This window comes from Eptesicus fuscus, chromosome 3 (assembly GCF_027574615.1).
Source record: "Eptesicus fuscus isolate TK198812 chromosome 3, DD_ASM_mEF_20220401, whole genome shotgun sequence".
Taxonomy (NCBI): domain Eukaryota; kingdom Metazoa; phylum Chordata; class Mammalia; order Chiroptera; family Vespertilionidae; genus Eptesicus; species Eptesicus fuscus.
Genome location: NC_072475.1, coordinates 67,386,557 through 67,408,191, shown reverse-complemented (window position 1 = coordinate 67,408,191; position 21,635 = coordinate 67,386,557). Strand labels below are relative to the sequence as shown.

The window sequence follows — 21,635 nt, the reverse complement described above, 5'->3', positions numbered from 1 at the left end:
GAACTTTCACATGTACCATACAGCAGTGTGAACTACGTCATCACGCTGTACATTACACTCCAGTACTTACTTATCTTATAACAGGAAGTTTGTCCTTTTTAACCGCCTTCACCCAAATTATCCCCCACTGAACTGACAATCTGCTTTCTTTTGCTATGAGTTTCTTTTTCTTTCTTTTTTTAAATTTTATTTTAGATTCCACATACAAGCGAGGCCATACAGTCTTTGTCTGACTTATTTCACTTAAGCATAATACCCTCAAGGGGAAAGGCATTTTTTTAAATGGATCAACCCTTCCCTCCCCTGTCTTTGAGCTTGTTCACATTATGTACGGGTGGGGTCCCCGTCTAAGGAGTAGAAGTCTGTTTTGCAAATGTAAAACAGTGGCTTCATTGGGACTTCAGTATCTATTTTGGCTCTGGGTTAGTTATTTTGCACAGGTTTCTCACATGTGAAGGAGTCATCTGGGAGACTGAGGGCAACAGAGGCAAATCCGGGTTTCTGTGAGAGCGGAGAGGACGGGGCTCCAGGCAGTGAGGACAGTGAATCGGGTTTGCAGGTTTTGGCGGGGAGGGGTAAACTGATGAGCTGGTTCCTAGCAGAGGAGCCGGAGTGAATCCTATCCCTGGGACATCAAGGGAAACCATTTTGGCTTTTCATAGATTCTCCAGAAAACTGGAAGAGTTTAGGCAAAGAGCACTAATCCTCATTGAGGGCAATTTTGCACACCCGCCTCCCTCCAGGGATATTTGGCAATGGCTGGAGACATTAATTTTATTTCATTTTTTTAAAAGTATAGTTTATTGGTTTTTAGAGAGAAAGGAGGGGAGAGGGAGAGAGAAACATTGATGTGAGAGCACAACATTGAATATCGACTGCCTCCTGCATACTTCCTACCGGGGATCAAGCCCACAATCTGGGCATGTGCCCTGTCTGAGGACCAATCAGCAACCTTTGGGTGCAGGGACGACTCCCAACCAACTGAGCCACACCAGGCAGGGCTGTCTGGAGACATTTTCAGTTGTCGCTATTGAGATTGTATGTTGGTTACTAATATCTAGTGGTGAGGTCAGGGGTTCTTCTTCTTACAGTGCTCTCTGCTACAGAGAACCACCCAGCCCCCAGTCAACTGTGAGAAGCCTGTGGTGGAGCATGAAGGGCTCTCTATGTAGTGTCCCAGGTCCTTGCGTGGGCGCCACCCCCTCGGCCAGGCCGGCTCACACCATTTCCCTCATCTGGATTTCTCATGACACACTGAGCACCTTTAAAAAAAACCCTGAAAATTTAGAGGTATTTTTATAGTGAGATCATGGAAAAGGACTGAATGTTAAAATGTCCTCAGTATCCAAAAGGCCTCATCAAATGTTATTTTTCATGAATTATACCCAAACAAATGAGCGAACAATGTGGTATTTGCCTTTTGGAAAGGACTCAGGGTTTGTGTTTGTGTGTGTGTGTTGACTGAAGAGGAAATTTCCTGTTAGGAATTTACAATATTCCAATTTTATACAAGTATATGTTCAAACCAAATAAAGTCAAATGAAACCATGGGTGTTTAAATTAATCATAACTCTTAAGCATTTAGCGTCTTTTGTTTGTATTTTCTTTTCAGAGTGAAGTGGTAGCGGCCGGTCTGTGTCTGAAGCAATGTTCCCTGAGCTGTGGGATGAAGATAATGCATTCTATTTTACGGAAAACATACTGTGAATTAACTGGAAGAATTTGAAATGATGAGAGGGCGAGGCACGGTCCTTTTTCTCCTGATGGTGCACAGAAGGACATCCAGCAAAACAGCAGGAGCCGCCCTGGTTCCACTGGTGGTACAGGCAGGAAACCAGATGGGGCAGGGGTGACAGGGTAGCAGGGTGGACCTTGCGGAGTGAGGTCACTGCTATTCTTGAAGCGCTACCTGTCCCCACCTCTATGTGGACACTTTCTCCTTAGTGCTGGGGTAGACTTTTGGGCAGGATCCCGCCAGCCTGGGCTGTTGGAGAGGTGGCAGCAAGGTGAGGGAGAACTGAGCCAGGGGCTCACTGAAATCCCCCTCCCACTCAACATTGTATTTAATCTACCTCTAAGCAAGCCTGTGAGGATAGCGAGGGCATTTAAGATCAGAGCAGCATGGTCATGTGTCTACCTTCATGACCTGAAGCTGCATTTCTTAGCAAACCAGCTGTAGGCACATCATCCAGTGTCACCGTGTTCTCAGTAGCTGCAGAAAGGAAATGTTCTTTTCAAATTATTTTGCATCTCCTCATTGTTCCTGTGACTCCTGAACACCTCTCTTAAAAACATGATTCCCTGTGAGTTTTGAACACTCTGCTCTCATTTTGGAGAGTTTTCCCATGTATCTTTTCACAACCTTCCATCAGGGAATCATTAAGAACCCTCACCGTCTGCTAGAACTATGACACACTGGCTTTTCATGGTCCAGTGTTATGGCCTTCTAGTAGGACTCGGTGTCTTCAGGCTTTGATTGTAGATCTGATGAAAGCTGGTTTTGAAACAGGAAGAACCACTCTCTGAAACAAACTGTTATAAGCTTAACGCCAGTTCATTTAACAGGGTGGGAGAATATTGGTAACTGGCTCGGAAATTTGCCTGTCATGAGGGATCAGAATATTTGTTTTCTCGGGGAAATTGCTGGGAATTTTCCAGGAGAAAGAGTTTGTGGTCCTGGAATGAGAGCTCTTTAGCCTAATATCTCAGTTAGGTTGACCTTAGGTGGAAGTTAGTATGGGGGCAGCTGTGTGGGGGTGTGTGTCTGAGTCTTGTCTCAGGTAGATTTGCCTTAAGCTCTTTAGGACCCAGGACTCTGGATAATGTGAAAACTTTCCTTCTTACTGAACTAGAAGATGCATTTATTGTAACGTTGTCTCATTCTGAGGATAGTTCCGCAAACTAGCAAAACAGGTGAATTATCCTTCTTCCTCTTTATTTTTTACATATCAAGTGTAAGCTTTAATGTATTTGTACTTTTTAGAAAATAATGAAGACTTTTCATGGAAAAGGATTTAAAAATATTTACAATAAATTATTTTTGCCCTCTGCGCTGTCCCATTTACCTTTGCTTCATTGATGTCGACTCTCCAAGGCCATGACTTGGGTTGGTGTTTTCTTGCAGTAAATGGTGTTGGAAGTGATCTTTTCATTTCCCTGAGGGCAGCTTCCCCTTCTGAGGGAGTAAGATTGAACTGGGGTGGGCTGAGTCCTCCTCTCTGTTTCAGTGAGTGCAAGGCTTTGATCCCTTCCACTTCCTCCCAGAGCCCTTTCTGGCAGGCCCAGGTGTCCGAAGGGCCTGGGACTGGAAGGATAGGTTGGTTCATATCTGGGATCAAGACAGGGTTGGTTTTCATCTTCCCTTCTCCTTTGGAAAGCACCAAAATGCAAATACCTTGTCCTGGGTTTTGACCACTTGCGAGTCATAGAATTTTCCATAGAGTGCACTCTTTAGCCCAGGTGGTGTGGAAAGACCTGAACTTTGTGATGAAAGCATTTGGAGGGTTTGGGAAAAGTGGCACTTATGTATACACTACTCTGTTATCAGAGGTGGATCTATCGGTCATCACACATTTTAATGATAAACATAACTCCTGGTGCATAATAAGGTTTTAACAAATATCTGTAAAATAATTGAATTCTTTGAGACTGGTCTTTTCTGGAAGTCCTTTAAATATGGACAGAAAGGATAGAGCCAGATCAGAGGAACCTGCAACCCCACTATTCCAACAAAAACTCTATCCATGTGTTCAATTCTTTTTTGCCTCACAATTTAACTTAGCTCTGTAGATTTTTTAATAATGAGTTTTACAGAAGACTATAGAAGACACCAGTGAAGAAGAAGACTAAAATATGGAAAGAAACTTCTGGTCTTACAGGGATTCAGGCTCTGAATAGATGAAACAAGAAACAACGGGGGGGGGGGGGGGAAGTCAGGTGTTAAAATTAAATAAAGATAAAATATAGAGCTGTGGGTGGTCAGAGGAAAGAGTATTCAGTATAGTATACTAGTAATCGGAAAAATCTTTGCCTGGGAAGTAGGACATAAACTGACTCTGAAGCAGCGGTGGGATTTGAATAAAAAGGTTTGCCTTTCTTTACTTATATTTGTGTCTTATTAGGGTCAGGTGCACAGTCTCTCCTTGCCCCATTCAAGATCTGATCAGTGCTGAGAAAAATGGGAGCTATCTCTAAATCTTCCCTCCTCTGCTCCCATTTCTGTCCCATTACTGTAAAATAAGTTAATTCACACTATTACTGCATTTCTGGCAGCTGCATGCAGACACATCCTTTAATATTTTTCTTTATGATTAGAAAAATATCCTCTTAGTGTTAGAAGGAAGTCCCCTCTTTTTATAGTTAAGAAACTAAGGCCTGAACAGGTGGGAGGACAACCCAGAGCTCCCCAGTTTGGGGGAGCACAGCTCAGCCCACTAGGCAACCACACACCATCAATGGCCTCCCGCCCTGATCAGTGCCCCAGGGTCATGCTCAGTTCAGGCTTGGTTGATATCGGGAAATTTAAAAGGAGCATGAGTAGAGAAAGGACAGGGATGAGTTGAGAAGTGTGATCATCAGGTTGTAGAAGACTCTGGGATTCTGGTGATACTTAATCCTTTCCCAAGTGCCTTGCAAAGACCTCTTTGTAGGAAAGGGGGAGCGACTAAGAGCTGAGGCATGCTCAGATCCAGTGGCTTTCAAGTTACTTTTTGAATGCAAGATGCTGACTTGAAAGAGAACAGAGTCACAGAAATTTAAACAGAATCTCCTATTCTCTGAAGACTTCTGTGGAGTCCTGGGGCTCACCTTTTTCATTCTGCCTATGCCCTTCCCCCCTGAGAATAGCTGTAGTCCTCGTTACCCAAGGTTGTCCTACTAATGTCCACATTTGAATTTATTTGTTGTCAACGGTCGATTTTCCTCACCTATCTTTGCCCTTTTCTTGTACCTCTCTTATGTTCTAAAGAATTTGTTCACTGACTCAGGGATTATTTATAGGTGCTAGTATGAACGTAAAACAGAAACCACAGAGCCCACAATAGCTGCATAAAATGTGCCTCTGTGAACTTTGGCTGTGTACACTTGAGACCAGCATGGGGGAGGGGAGTTTTCTGATGTATTTGTGACTTGAGGGTAAAATTTAAATACTCAGCCTCATTTAAAAAAAAAAAATCAAGAACAGGAATATTTAACTAAGGGGTTGCATCCTCAACCCCTTAAAGTTGTATACAAATATTGTGTGTGTGTGTGTGTGTGTGTGTGTGTGTGCATGTTCAGTGATGAGGACATACAGCTTTCATCAGAAATCCTGAAATCTGTAAAAAGGATCAGCAATATATACAGACATTGTAGGTATTTCAAAGCACTCCCAAAGGACTCTTCTACTAAAAAATAATTTCCTTTCATAATCCCTCAAATTTCATTATAAGAACAACTTTCTTTGGGTAAGCATTTATACTAATATGTCCCTGATAAAAGGCATATACTGTTTCAGACTGGTAATACTGTCACATGGTAAGACTCAAACAAATATAACTTATCATGTTATATTGAGAAAATTTGAACCCATCAGCTTCCACAACAGTTCAATATCCAAGTGAAAATTTCCAGCATAAAACGCAGAATTCTGGGTTTCTGCCTTGCAGGAGGACTGATGGGTACCCTGGATTACCAGGTACATCAACCAGTGGTTTCTCTGTATATCGTGAAGTTTTTTGTTTCCCTTTGCTCCATGTATTCAGGATCTGTGTTAAATGGTTCACATACATTAGATGTAATCTTCCTGTTTCTGGGCGAAAAGTTAAGCCTCCAAGTTCCACGCTCAAGGTCATGGAGAGAGGAAGAGATAGAACCAGGATTTAAATAATTGATTATTTGACTCTTGCTTTCACACTGTCCCCTACACCATGTTAATGTCTTGTACAGTATTGCCTGCCACCACCCATGCCTCCTTTTGAACTTGAGTCAATCTTAGCCGAGTGTCAAAGTTATGGTTCCATGTGAAAGAATTCTGCTAAAAACAAGAAGTTAACGGAGGATAAGATACTAGGATGTAATTGGCTTCACAAATCTCTTACTATTTTAAAATCCCTAAAATTAAGACAATGCATGGGTTAAAACAGGAAGTTGAAAACACAGGTGCAAAGATAGAAATAGTCTAATTTGTTAGTTGTTATTGGGCTCAGTCATCTAATTTGTGGTTTAATATTTCCATACCATTTTATTGGTACCTGCTCTTATGAGTTACATTAATACTCAAACACATTTCTGTTTAGTTCATCTCAATTCTGATTGTTTAGGGCAAGGGTCTACAAATTAATCTCCTGTGGTACCTCAGACATTACATACCAGGTAAACAAATGACTATGGCTGTATTATTCCAATAACATTTTATTTACAAAAACAGGCAGTTGGCCAGATGTGGCCCATGGGCCATAGGTTGATGACCACTCTTTTAGGGGCTCACATAATTCTAGGAACACTGAAGAAAAGATGAGGGAAAATAAATAATCAGAGCATATGAAGAAGTACTCGGTAGAGAAGGGATGTGTGTATGTGTTATTTTCCCCACATGGACATTTTATTCATATTTTATACAGGACATATTACTTAATACACATACATACCATAGAGTAGAGTACATTGCAAGTACATGGGAAGAACACTAAATTGGAAGCCAGGAAATCAGATTCCAGATAAGGTTCTGCCACTAACTTGCAACATTACTTTGGGCTAATGAGCCAAAAAAAGATAGTGGGAGTAGGATCTCCAAAGATCTTTCTATTCTATCATTCTTTAATGCTATGATTTTTTTTTTCACTAAGATTTAAATGCAAAGTTAAAAAATATATGGACTCAAATGATATGAAAATTATATAAAATTTTGGCCTGAGATGTACTGATTCAACCCATGTTTCCAGCTAAGACACCAGAGCCAGAAAGTGAAAGGACACTATGCAAAGGACCCATTTAGAGGCATGGAGTGAGCAGAACATACAGGCGCCCACCTGGAAGGCTAGGAGTGAGGAGGTGGGCCCACAAACACGTGTGGAATGAGTGGGTTCATTGTGACTTCAAAGGACAACCGTGTGGACATTTTATAAGAACCTAGACAGAGGAGCAAAAACCATTGTGACCAGGGAGCCCCGCCTGCCTCTGAGCACAGCAGCCCATTTCCAAAGCCACTTGGAGCCAAATATGGCCCTTCCCTTCTCAAAGAGTGGTTTTAGGATCATTGGTCGGTTTTGGATGTTGAATATTAGCAGGATCTAAGAAGTTCTGTGGTTTACAAACCATGTTCTGCAGAAACCCCTGTAGAAAGGGCTGTTGTGTGCAGGTGGCGGTGAGGGTGGGACAGGTAAGCAGAGCTCCCCACCCCCCAGGTTTTATGTGCTGGTGTGGAACACATGTTGGTCCACTGCTTCGTTAGGAATGGGAAAACTCAGCCTCAGAGGGGTGTGTATGTGGACGTGGCTTTTGCAGAGTGTGAGAGGAGATTCTACTGGACACCGAGAAGCTCATATTCACCTTCCGGGGCAGGTGGATGCTTAGCGGTGGAAGGCACATGGAGAAGTGAATATTCAGTCTCGGTTCCTCTCAGCGACGCTCTGGGCCTCCAGGCCTGGCAGGGAACGTTCTCATAGTACTGCTCGGCAGAGTTCCCTGATGGCCTCCTGCCAAGGACCCTGTGATCGATGAGGGTGTAGCACAGCTCCTCTGCAGAGTTCTGGTCAGTGTTGTCCTGCTGGTCAAAGGAGAGCCATCATCAAGACTTGGCCTCTTGTCATTCTCTTTATGCTTCAGTCTCAACATAGGCTTGACCCTGGGCAAAGTCTGGCTTCCACAAACCACATCCCCTGGCCTTTTTTCCTGAATGGCTGCCCCTCCCTACACACCTAGCCCAGGCAGCCAGAACACTCAAATGCCTGGAGAATTCAGCCTTCCCGGGCCCGTGCTCTCTGCCCCTGTCCCAGCGGGACTCCTGGCCATTCCATGTAATTCCCAGTCTCAGGACCCTGAGAGCAGCCCCTTCTTACAAAAGAGAACACTGTCACGACACCTAAATATGATTGGGTTATGATATTTAACCACCCAGTCCAGATAATATAAAGGGAAACGACGGAAGAGAAGGTCTCATTCAATGAAATGTCAGGAGATTAAAAGCAAAGTGCACAGAAAAGGAGCAAGGATTTGGGAGTGAGGCTTGGTTCTGAATCAGGCCCCTGCCATCTCAAAAGCTGTCTGGCTTTGGGGAATTTCACTTAATCTCTCAGTTTTGTCATCTGTAAAATGCGGAGGGGGGGCGGACCAATCCAAAGGGTTGTTGTGGCTGTTATGTGAGATGATGCACGCAAAGTGCTCAGCACACTGCCTGGCATGAGCTAAGTGCTCAGTAAATATTTGTTTCTTTCAATACAACAGAGGTGCTGCTACTTCTGCCCTCAGGCCTGCGTATATCCCGGGGCTTAGAAGCACGAGCACCTAATGGCTTTCTCTCATGTCTAGGTCAGAAGGGGCCAACTTCTCCTGCCACTTGGAGTGTCTACATTTTTTTACCATCAACTCAGAAAAGACTTAGAGGTGCTCATATTACCTGCTGGATAGCAGAGGATGTTCTTCCACCTGAGAAAGAAAATACATCCAATGAATTTCAGGTCATGGGGAGGTTTGAGGGGGGACTGGATATAAGCAACCAGAGAGCCAAGCTACAGCTGGGATAGCCCTTATCAGGGCTACAGTTCATCCTCATCCCTGGGGAATGGCAAGGCCATCGAAACAAGACACGTCCAGAGCTGTGCTCAGGCTGAGACATGAGTGGAGGGAGGCTTATTTGGTGGGTTTTCAGTTAAGAAATCACACTTCCCTCCCACCTGCCCTCTCATCTCTTCTTTTGCACACAAAATTCATTGCATGCCTACTCTGCACCAGGCATTGAGAGACAAATAACCAGACACTGTCCCTGTACTTAAGGGGCTCACAGGCTAGCACAGGCAAGAGCCTACGAGAGACCCACAATGCAGGGGAGGCTGTAGGTGATGGGGGAGGGTGATAGCGTGGAGGCTGGTGCTCCAGGAAAGCTTTGCAGAGGAGAAAACTCTTAAGCTGAACATTCCCACTCCTGAACCTGTTGCGGATAAAAACAGAAGCAGGCCAATGTTTCAAAAGCATTTGGCCCTGGCCATTCAGCCAAGAGGCAAACAGACACACTTGCTACCCCTTGCAAACACACCAGCACAATAAGCAAATCTGAGCTTTCACATGGAAGCCTCATGATACCACGCTACCCGGGAGGCGGGTGTGCCCAGGTTAGCCACCTGATCGTACGTGTTTGGATTTATTCTTCCTCCCTACTGACACTCAGGAGGCTCACAGCTCCATGAAGTCCCATCACCCTGCTGGGCTCCCCTGATTATCCTACAGGAAAAGGGTGTGTGAGTTTCAGCAGAACTGGCCTTGTTTCTACCATGTTTTTCTCTGATGCAGATTAGGGTTTCCTAGGAACCACAATTCCCCTGGGTAAAAGGGCCAGGGGTGGGAGGGCTGTACTATTCACTCACACACCTTACAGGGTTAGTTTCTAAGATTCAGAATGAATGAGCTAGGCTCTCCTCTTTAAGCCCAGGAAGGCGAAGGCAAACTTGGTGTTTCTTCTTTAGAAATGCAGTGGCCTGTCCTCAGGCCTATACTTCCTTATTTTCTTTCTTACTTGTGATACCATTCACCACTCTCTCCTTCTCGAACCCTTTTCTCTCCTTAACTTCGGCCCTGTTCTGTCGCCAGAGACCATTGCATCAACTCCTAGGTGGTCTTCCAGCACCTGCTTTTGCCATTCCTGACCACAATTTGTGCTCTGCACAGCAACCTGGGTGATGTCTTAAATGCCCCTTGTTCAAAGCTCTGCAGTTCTCAAGACAGAAGCCTCATTCCTAAATGTGACCATCAGGCCCTGCCCCTCCTCTGTGCTCACGCTGGCCTTCTTGCTGCTCCTTCTGGGTGCCTCAGACCTCCACCTTTTGCATTTACTGTTCCCAGTTAACCCCTTCAGCCTCCAAACCTAGGGACTAACTGAAGCACATGGAGCTCAATGAGCCAATCCCTGCTTCAATGAGCTCACAGTCTAGTGGAGAAACAGAGCCATCCAGGAGGACAAATTGCAGCAAAAATGTGTAAGTTTTGTACAGAAATATGCCCACGGAGCTCTGAGAACACAGAGAAGGGGCAGGTTGAAAGTGTAAGTCTATCAAAAGTGAAAATGATGTGAAAACAATAACTTACCTTCCTTTGGGAAAGCTTGCCTGGCTTTAAAAATGTGTATCTTTTTCCTGCAAAAGAGAAGGAAAATAAATTGCTTGTTTCAAAATTCAGAAACTCTCAAAGGAAATGATACCTTCTATAAAAGTTTATTTTTAACTTTTTCATTTGTTAAAGTTATAGGCCTTTTTTATTACTTTCTTCAGCATAGAGAAATAAGGGGAGAGAAAAAAAAGGAAAAAGGAAGGAGACCAAGTAGAATCTAGTTTTTTGTTTTGTTTTTTCTCTCTCTTCTTCTCCCTTTTCTAAGGCTGATATGAAATTGATTTAGAGGTGAAGAATTATGGTGATGTTCTAGTAGCATTTTTGGAGATTTTTTGACAAAATATTAATTTCTTTCATATCATGTGAATTAAGGAGCCATTGTTACTTCAAATCCCAGCCTTAATCCCAATCCATGATCTCTAAACAAACAAATGAACAGAACAGATATGTCCAATATGAGCACAGAGGTAACCACACTGTATAGATGACCCCCTGGAAAACGCACAATGTAAATATAATAGAAGCCCTATCGTCTCAGGAGTAAGGACAGCATCTGCTCTAAGGAGAATGACCATATGTCCTGGTTTGCTATGATAGTCTAGTTAAATGTTGTTACCAACCACTTAGTGACCCTTAACTATGTTTAGCATCGCTGTCACTCTCAAAGGTTTCCCAGTTTGGATAATGACTTATGTGATCACCCTGGTTATAAGTTTTCTGTGCGAAGGACAGAAACATGTGCTGCACACGGAGACTCTGGGATTTGCCGTGTGGGTACGTGGTCTTTCTCTGCACTGGTAGCCAGTTTCATCCTTGTTTCTGAGGCTTTCCCATGTGAGGAGCATGTAACACCCAGGAGACTCTTGTTCCTGTTTTTTTAAGCAAACGTGAAACATCGCTTTCCTGACTAAGTCAGATGATCATCAGGGCTAGTAACAGGCTTCCGCTGTGGCCACAGACAGCAGGGAGTTCACAGGTAACTTACAGCAAATACCACACTCAAACCACACGTAGGGAAATAACTCCTGAAAACAATACTCCACTCACCATGGGAGGCAGAAACACCCTTCAGCCATGTGGCGGTCCCAGCACCTAAAATACCGGAGAGATGACACAGATCACAAGGTTGGTTTCTACAGCTTTGTTAGGGTCACTCTCTTCCCTGTGACATTTCTGTGAAAATCTTTTTTTTTTTTTCTTTCTCTCCAAGAGAGCATTCATTCTTGGTGACTTGGACACATCTATCATGCTAGGATGCCTTTGTCCTTTCAGGACATTAACTGCCCTTTGGAAAGATGAAGATGACACTATCAAACTCCTAATTAGGGAAGAAGCCTTCTTCTGAGTTCTCAGAAAAAGAAAAGGGCTCTCATTCTCACTTCCAGTGAGTTACCTGGCCCCTGGTGATGATGGATACACAGAGTTATCTCCAGAAAATCAAGGCATAAGTGTGTGGACATTTTAGAAATTGCTTCCAGGTATAGGTTAGTTAATATTTACACAGGATTCCACTGCACTCTGAATTTCCTCTGGACAGACTATATTATAATTGCCTGCTCGCTTGTCTACGTATATCCCATAGTAGACTGTGAGCTTCATCAATGTGGGGACCATGCTTAACATCATAATATATATCACCAACATATGTCACACTACCTGGCACACAGAAAATATATTTTCAATAAATATTTGATAAATAATTAAGGAGCTAAAAACAGAGCAACGCTAACTGGCTCAGTAGATCATCAAATCTGCTTTGTTATATTCTTTATGGTAATGTTAACGAAAAAAACCATTGAAACCTGTAAAGAATTTTAGTGAGTTTATTTGAGCCAAACTGTCGACATATGCTGGGAAGCAGAACCTCAATGAATTGAGATAATGCTCCGAAGAAATGGTGGGTTACATCTGTATTTATACATTGCCATCAAAGGAGGGACATAGGTCGGCTACATGAAATTCATTGGTGACGGATTAAGGAGGTGGGATAAAGTCAAACGGTGGGAAACCCCTGGGATTGGATAAAAAGTAAAATGATGGACACATACTTAGGTGGGTACAGGAACAATTAACATGATAATGAAGGAATTTGAAGTATCTGTCCTGGCGCCCACCACATTTGGTTGTGCCCCAGGGGCTCCAGCAAAAGAAGGAAGTTACAAGTTACCCAGACATCTCACAGATATCTCACAGATATGTTATCTTAGAGGCAAAAAGGCAAATGGGCTCAGTAAAGAAGATCTAAGTTGATCTTTGTCAGGGAAGATATCGGACTAGGACATGACTACCCACTATAACCTGTTTGTAGTTAAATATTTAATTTTCAAACCATCCTTTGTGGTTATTTCAGATCTCTGAGTTTGCAAGACTGCCACGCAGGCCTCCCCTGAGCTTGTCAGGTTAGCATGTAGCTCCTGTCGTTCACACTAGAAAGGCCAGATCTCCTGCAGGCAGACATCTAGGCTGAAGTCTAAAGTATCCTCTGGGCATCTTTCTGAAGATGAGGTGCAGTCACATCCCACATAAACACTGTGTGTTCCAGTAACACTATGTAAAGACCTTTGGAAAAAACCACCCAACAATATCTTCCCCAGTGAGCTTTCCCGGGAAGTTCCCCAGAAAGGGCAGTGGAGGTGAGGCTGCTGCACGTGACCTTGGCTGTGGGCACTAGGGTGGCTGAGTGTTCTAGGGTGAATGTACCATCAGAGCCTTTGGGGCTGAGGGTCATGGCCATCGTGTTTCCTTCTCTTCAGGCTACATTCAGAGTACTTTAAGACATTTGTTTGTATCTCCTGTTTCTGTGGCTAAAGACACACCAGAAGAAAACCATCAAATCACACCAAAGCTAAGAAATCAGATTCACAGGAGAGATATGGGAGTGGGATGAAAGGAGACTATTGATTTTGAGTGACTGGCTCAATATCTCTGGACTTCTTAAACCACAGTTTCTTAATCTATAACATGAGGATACTTACACTGCTTACCTCATGGAGGTCAAGTGAAGTTAAATATAAGCTAAAGCTATTTCCCCCACTCAATGTTTCTGCAATATATTCTTACATTTTAATTAAGATGTTTTGTTTTGGGATGGGTTCAGATAACTCCTGTGAAGGAGGCCAGGTGAATGTCTATGACACAAGGCCATGGGCCAGCAGTTCCAGGTTCCAGTCTCTTGCACAAAGCTTGCCTGGCTCCCCAGTCTACCCAATATCTCCCTTGTTATAATGTTCATGGCCCTCTGTCCTGTTTCATCACTTGGACTGCATGCATTAACATATGTCCTTAGCTTACAATGAAGAAATGCATACTATTGGGGGGAATCTCTGGGACCCTAACTCCTAACCCAAAATTTGGCTTAGTGGTTGCTTTTTAATTGATATTAAAACCTTGTCTTGAAATCATGGGGAAAGTGCAGATGACTCTACAGTCCACAGAACAACTGGCTTAGGCACCCTTTGGGATTCTTGGACTCTGGGAACTATTTCCATATATTAGTGATTCCTGGCATTCAGAGGACCTGGTTAGAGAGGACTGATGAGGATGTCTTGGTTTAACAGCATCCAGGTAATCACACATGTTTTGCTCTACAAATCTTCCAACAATTGTAGTGATGAGGGGGATATGGTCATTTCAGAAATAGAACCTTAGAGCTTAAAAATGAAATGTCTGGGATGGAACTTGAATGCAAAGGTACTTGAGGTAGACAAGCAAAGAGACAATAGAAAACAGGGGTCTTCTAGTTGTTACAAGTTACACTAAGATTCTAGCAAAATGGCACATCTCTTGTCCAAAGGTTCAAAGTGATTTTATCTTTTGTCTTATCTCCTCATTTACTATCATTACAACTGTGGTTGGGTCTAAGCAGGGTCCTCTATGGTGGGATAAGTGATGCCCAGGATCTGACTGACTTCCCTCTTCATGGGCAAAGGCTGCGAGAGGTTCTGCTGGGTTTGCTCTGACCTGGATGTTCTCTGCTTGAGGTTTTGATTTCTCAGGTCCCAGGGTATCTCTTGAGTGTTGTGTTGCCACCTAAAACTCAACATACCAGGACCGAGTTAAGTATTTCCAAGCTTCCCACCTCTCTTCATAATTTTTCCAACTTTCCTTATTTCTGCTATTTGTGTTTAACCCCAGATCACCTCAGCTTCCCCTTTTTGCCTTCACTTATGCCTTCCTAAAGCCTACACCACAATCTTTGATCTGACATTCTCTCCATTGCCATAACAAGAGCCTGTCAATGTTTTCTATGCACAACCAAGCCCAAATAATTTGTTCCCAAATGTCTGGAATTCTCATGATGACCCTGAGACTTTAGAAAGGCTTATCTGCTTGGTGCAGTTTTAGGGATTATACACAGGAATGGGGGAGGACACTGGTTTTGTTTTGTGTAAATTGCCTTCTTTCACAGAAAGCACCAAGACAGAGAGCATGGGATATAAGGGGGGAAAGCGGTAAATTAAAAAAACAAACAAAAAAACCCACACTAGCCAATTTGGCTCAGTGGATACAGTGCTGGCCTGCAGACTGAAGGGTCATGGGTTTGATTCTGGTCAAGGGCATGCATCTCGGTTGCAGGCTCAATCCCTGGCCCAAGTTGGGGTCCCTGTCCCTTCTACTCTCTCTAGAAATCAATGGAGAAATACCCTCGGGTGAGAGTTAACAAAAACAACAACAACAAAAAAACCCACCAATAAATTGTTTTATTGTTTGAATTGGGTTTCTGTAAGACCATCTTTTCATTTGATGGGGGTATAAATAAAAAGAAACTAACAATTAGGCACTACTTACTATATGTTAGCTACTTACCATATGCTATATATATATATATATATATATATATATATATACACACACACACATATACACATTATATATACTAGTTATTATACTATACATACTTACTACACATACTATATATACTATGTATACTACTAATAAAGGTATATAATGTATATAACATATACACTTTCTATTTAATCCCAGAATAAATCCACTATATATATAATGATTACTTTTTTTACTAAAGAGGAAACTGAGGCCAAAAGTTTAGCAACTTGTCTAAAGACCCCCAACCAGTAAGTGGGAAAGGATGGGTTTGCTTTTGGCTAATTCCCGTTTTGATTTTAATGAAGATGATAGTCAAGAAAATTACATTCTATTATTGAACCCTAATATGTATCAGGCACTATGCCAGCATCACACACATTAGAACCTCCAAGGTAGATATTACAGTATATTACTATTGCCATTTGAAATGAGAAAACTGAGGTCCAGAAAAGTTAAGTTCTCTACCAATTTCAATGACCCCTGTTTACCTGTTGCAGGAAGTGTGGCAGACATGACCTCATAATGGCAAGAAGCTTGCTATTTATTTTGAATTTAAATAGTGATTAAAATGGTGGCAGTGTTGCCAGACCGGGGTGGCTCAGTAGTTGATCATGGACCTATGAACCAGAAGGTTACAGTTCAAACTCCAGTCAGGGAACATGCCTAGGTTGTGGGCTCAATCTTCAGTGTGGGGCATGCAGGAGGCAGCTGATTGATGATTCTCTCTCATCATTGATGTTTCTACCTCTCTCTCCCTCTCTGATGTCAATAAAAATATATTAAAAAAAAAAAGGTGGTAGTGTCTTAAGCTTCTTATGGTGCATTAGAGCTCAGGAGAGCATCCCTTCTTGGGCCTCAGAAAGTTGCTCTACTGCATAGACCTCCCTTGATAAAGTCCTCTCATTTAGGCTGTTTTCACCAGCTGCTCACTATGATTTTCAGGAGAAGGCCAAACCTATAAGGAATTGAAGTTGGTGTCTGGTACATAGCAGGCACTTCATGCTTCTCAGTTCTTACTCAATTCCCTTCCCCCTCCTCCAAGAGCAGACCTCTTTTTCTATTTCTGACTACATTGCCCTGACCCATCTCCTCTGGTCTTTCGTAGGGAGTCTGCACTCACCTGTTTTCCCTCAGCAGAGAGTTGCCCATCCTCTCAGTCCTCCCGGTGCCTTCCCCTCAGCCTGCCTTGCTCTCTGACAGGGCAGCTCCTGACAGAGATGGGGCTGCGTGGCTCTGGCCACCGGTGCAGAGCGAGCTAAAAGGAGAAGACTGTCTCTCTGCAGAGGGGAGGAGCCCGAGGAGAAAGTCAGAGGTGCACACGTGCACAACTTCCTAAAATGTCAGAGCCTGAAAGAACCAGCCCATTGTTCTTAACAGAAGTGTTGGTCAATGAGAGCTTTGAGCCCCTGGAGAAGCCCCATCTGCAATTACAGACCAGCCATGCAGTTTCCCCATCAGACACCTAAATTTATTAAACCATTTTGCAGCCTTTGAAAAATGAGAAGCGGGGAGGAGGGAGGGTGGATTTGGTTTTAAGACAATAAAAGTTTAAAGCAAATTAAAGTGAAGCTACAGACCAGTAGAAAATAATAGTAAGACAGCAGGAGAACCAAGATGGCAGCATAGGTAAACACCTATACTTGCTGCGTCTCCCAACCACATCAAAATTACTACTAAAAGGCAGAACAACTACCACCCAGAACCGTGGGAAAGCTGGCTGAGTGGAAGTTCCACAACTAGAGAGGGGAAGAAAACACAGTGAGACTGGTAAGAGGTGTGGAGGCACAGAAAGTGCTGGCACCTGAATGTGCTGCTCTTTTAATCAGGAGGGAGATACAAGCTCCAGCTGCTCTGGACTCCAGTTCTGGGTGAGACTGTGGGGGACCCAGGCACATACGGGGATAAACTGGACTGTCTGTCATCAGGACAGGAACGCGAGGGCAGCTTTCTCTTAGAGGGGCTCGCAGCGACCATTGTTCCTGCACCAGGGTGCAGGACGTGGAGAACCGGGGACTTCTCCTGTTCAGGGCTGACTGGTAGCCATAGCTGTTTGCTCTGCCCTGGTGATTCCCAGAGACCCCGCCCCACCCAATTTACAACCCCACCCAAGCTGAGCGCATCAGCTTTTGCATATGAATGTCCTGTGCTTTTGCCTAAAACCTGTCAAACTGCAGCTGGGTCAGAGAGCCCCAGAGCTTCCAAAAGAAGGCCCAAAGCCCGGCCAGCCTTGTTTCACAGCTGGGCCTCGTCTGGGCACTTCCAAACCCCATACAAAGAGGAGGAATCTGTAGATATCTCTGTTGCTCCTGTTGGGCGGCCCCAGACAGTGGCTGACTTTGCACCTCCTTGGAGATCCAAGAGCCAGTGTACCCAGTGGTCAGAGTGAGACCATACCAGATTACAACTCTTCACATCCATAAGAGACACACTCAAGGGGCAGACTCAGTGAGCACCAAAGCCCCACTGAAGCAAGTCCTGCCCCATAAGGGTGTCTCCTGTGCAACAGATCTTCCAGTGTAGACACAGCTGGTCCTCACAGCCAATTGGCCTGGAGGTCAATTCCTCCCAGTGATACCAACAGCAATCAAGGCTTCAACTACAACAAGACTGTGCACACAGCCCACAAAGGGGGCACCAAGAACATCCACCTCAGGTGACTGAGGAGGCTGAACCACTGGGCCCTATAGGACACCAACCACACAAGGCCACTCTATCAACTCAAGGAGACTTAGCAGCTACCCAGTACATAGAAACAAACACAGGGAAGCAGCCAAAATGTGGAGACAAAGAAACAAGTCACAAATAAAAGAAACGGATGAAAGCAAAATACTGGATATAGAGTTCAAAACAACTGTTATAAGGTCACTCAACAATCTTCTAGAAACCTCCGAGAAATTTAGTGAGACCCTCAAGGATATGAAAAAGGACCAATCAGAAATTAAGCATATAATGACTGAAATAAAAAATAATATACAGAGATCCAACAGCTGACTAGAGGATCGCAAGAATCAAGTCAAAGATTTGAAATACAAAGAAACAAAAAACACCCAACTGGAAAAGAAAAAAGAATCCAAAAATGTGAAGAGAGTGTAAGGAGCCTCTGGGACAACTTCAAGCATACCAATATCTGAATTATAGGGGTGCCAGAAGAAGAGAGAGAGCAAGATATTGAAAACCTATTTGAAGAAATAATGACAGAAAACTTTCCCTACCTAAAATAAATAGACTTACAAGTCCAGGAAGCACAGAGAACCCCAAACAAGAGGAATCCAAAGAGGACCACACCAAGACACATCATAATTAAAATGCCAAGGGCAAAAGACAAAGAGAGAATCTTAAAAGCAGCAAGAGAAAAACAGTTACCTACAAGGGAGTACCCATACGACTGTCAGCTGATTTCTCAACAGAAACTATGCAGGCCAGATGGGAATGGCAAGACATATTCTAAGTGATGAATAGCAAGAACCTACAACCAAGATTATTCTACCCAGCGAAGCTATCATTTAGAATTGAAGGTCAGATAAAGAACTTCACAGACAAGAAAAAGCTAAAGGAGTTCATCACCACCAAACCAGTATTATATGAAATGCTGAAGGGTATTCTCTAAGAAGAGGAGGAAGAAGAAAAAGGTAAAGATAAAAAATTATGAACAACAAAGTGCCAACAAATACATATCTATCAACAAGTGAATCTAAAAATCAAGTGAATAAAAAATCTGATGAACAGAATAAACTGGTGAATATAATAGAATCAGGGCATAGAAAGAGAGTGGACTGAGAATTCTCAAGGGGAAGATGGTGTGGGGGTGCGGAAAGAGATTGGACAAAAATCTTACACCTATGGATGAAGACAGTGGTGGGGGAGGGGGAGTAAGGGTATGAGGTGGAGTGGGAACAGGGTGGAGGGGAGCTAAGGGGGGAAAAAAGAAGAACAACTGTAATAATCTGAACAATAAAGATTTATTTTAAAAAAAGAAAATAATAGCAAGACATACATCTGATAAAAAAGATTTTTATTCAGAATATATAAAGAACTTTCAAAACTAAGAAGAAAATAGACATACAATAAAAAATGGGAAAAATATTTGAACAGACACTTCATCAAAGGAAATATGCAGATGGCAAATAAATACATGAAAAGATGCTTAACACTATGGTCATTAGAAGATGTAAATCAAAACCACAATGCAGTACCATTACATACCATTAGAATGGCTAACATTGAAAACAAAAACAAAAAGTGTTAATACCAGGTGTTAGCAAGGGATGTGGGGCATCTGGAAGTCTCATGCATTGCCCATGGCAAAACAATGTGGCAGTTTCTTAAGAAGTTAAACATAGCCTTACCATACAATTTAGCAATCCCACTCCTAGATGTCTATCCAAGTGAAATGAAATATGAAGACCTCCATGGAACTTGCATGCAATGTTTATAGCTGCGTTACTTTAATTGCTTCACAAAAAGTGATGGCTTAAGTGTTGTATCCACACCAAGGAATACTGCCCAGCAATAAAAAGGATTGGACTACTGATGTATGTAGCAACATGGCTGAATCTCAAATTATGCTAAGTGAAGGAAGCCAGACAAAGTCTACTTTTTGTGATATTCAAGTCAGGACAAGGCAAGACTGGAGGGACAGAAAACATATCAGGGATGGCTAGGAGAAGGGGTGCGGGAGGGGTTGACTTTCAAGAGGCAAGAAGAAATTTGTTTGTTTTTCTCCTGTATTTTGTGGTAGTAGCTACGTAACTGCATGCATTTCTCATAATTCAGAGAGCTATATACCAAAACGGTTGCCTTTTTACTGTATATATCTCAATAGAAAAATGAGGTTAAAAAAAGAAATAAACTTGGAGACAAGAATCATTATATATTTTTTATTATCTTTATATTTGATAGTTGGTTCCAGTTTGGTCACTCGCTCATTCCTCCCTTCCTTCAACAAATCAATTTTGAGCGCATACTGTATTCTGAGCATTGTGGGTTCAATGGTGAGCAGAGCAGATACCAGCCTGCCCTCATAGAGCTCCTTGAAATAAAATAAAAGGAAATGCAAAATACTTTATTGCTGGTTCTGGAGTAATATAGAGGTCATACCCACAACAGTCAGGAGCAGTGTGGGGAGGGAGCTTAGCAAAAAGAGTGTTGGAGAAACTGGGGTACTAGTTGTGCCATACCAGACTCATCACACATCACTCTTGCCCCCGTAGCTGCTGTCTAGACTTGAGCCTGTCTCTGTGGGGGATTTCCTCAGTTTCCTTCTGTACTACCTGGAGGTCAGCAGCAGGGAACCAGACTTTCTCAGCATTGTGGAGGAAGACAAAATGGACATGGGAGCTTAGCCAGTGAGTAGGACTGTTGTTGACTCCTCACCAGTATGAATTAGTCTGTCCCAACCCCTGGCTGTGGCAGCTTGAGCAAACAGCATATCCACTGTCCCATAGGTGGTTTAATTAGTTCCAAGATTGAGCAAAGGTTTTTTTTTTTTTTTTAAATATTTTTATTGATTTTTCACAGAGAGAAAGGGAGAGGGATAGAGAGCCAGAAACATCGATGAGAGATACATCGACCAGCTGCCTCCTGCACACCCCCCACCGGGGATGTGCCCGCAACCAAGGTACATGCCCTTGACCGGAATCGAACCCGGGACCCTTCAGTCCACAGGCCGACGCTCTATCCACTGAGCCAAACCGGCTTCGGCTTGAGCAAAGGTTTTTGTGAAGGTTTCAAATGTACTGTATTTCTCCCATCATGCCATATTTTAAATGGGTACACAGAGCTTTCACTTGCCATCAATTATGAGTTGGTTTTGAAACAATTCATTATCACACCAACTGGGATGATTACTAATCTCTCCATTCCTTTGGTGTGACTCTGCCAACAGGGGACAGGTCCTATTCTATTCCAGCTTGTGTTGCTGTCGAGTGCAGCTTGATCCCAGGTCCTGGTTGGGGCGAATGCAGGAAGCAACCAATCAATGTCTCTCTCTCACATCATTGCTTCTCTCTGTGTCTCTCCCCCTCCTTTCCAGTCTCTATATGACCATGTAGCAACACAGAAAGTGGCTCCACTAGCTAAAATAGCATTGCCATACTTGTCATGGAAATCAGGTGTCCTTTTCTGGTGGACCTGCCTTGCCATTGTTGGCTGAATGCTTCGAACTGGGAGAAGCCTTAGCGCTTTTTTGGCCAACGGAAACATCTAGAAGCTGAAGACAACACTGAGGCAACTGAAGCTGCTAGTTGTTGGAACTTGGAATCAAATACCCTTGGGGAGAAACTTCTGAGCAAAGGTTTTTCTTGGGTCCGGAGAGTCAAGCCATAGGGGTAAGTTGTCGGAAATTAATCTGCTTTATAATGTAAGGATAGGCTGGGATTGCTCTCTAATTTTCAAACTTCAGTTATACTCAGGCCACTAGGTGGAGAAGCTGAGCTATGGAAGTCTTAGCTACTAATCACAAAAATTTCCTATGATTGTGTAAGGTGGCAGGAAAGAGCAGGACTTTTATATTA

At 43.2% G+C, this 21,635-nt stretch overlaps 2 protein-coding genes and 1 pseudogene across 3 annotated transcripts in view; 1 reads left to right on the top strand and 2 right to left on the bottom strand.

Moving 5' to 3' along the window:
• C3H3orf52 (chromosome 3 C3orf52 homolog) overlaps positions 1-3,051 on the top strand; it is a 29,290-nt gene extending 26,239 nt beyond the window's left edge. Inside the window, exon 6 of one of the 2 annotated variants that reach the window (XM_008146593.3) lies at positions 1,613-3,051. The gene's annotated coding sequence lies outside the window, so the exon portion shown is untranslated. The remainder of the gene's footprint in view (positions 1-1,612) is intronic. The other variant, XM_054712027.1, reaches the window with a different exon arrangement.
• A 4,447-nt stretch (positions 3,052-7,498) lies between these two features.
• On the bottom strand, positions 7,499-16,272 carry GCSAM (germinal center associated signaling and motility). The gene is made up of 6 exons (XM_028153282.2): positions 16,244-16,272; positions 14,257-14,325; positions 11,344-11,388; positions 10,276-10,322; positions 8,594-8,622; positions 7,499-7,741 (listed from the first exon to the last, which is right to left on the bottom strand). Exons 1-6 carry the CDS (start codon positions 16,270-16,272, stop codon positions 7,499-7,501), a joined length of 462 nt encoding a protein of 153 aa, XP_028009083.2.
• A 4,636-nt stretch (positions 16,273-20,908) lies between these two features.
• LOC129147962 (cytochrome c oxidase subunit 7B, mitochondrial-like) lies at positions 20,909-21,324 on the bottom strand (annotated as a pseudogene).
• Positions 21,325-21,635: the final 311 nt, after the last annotated feature.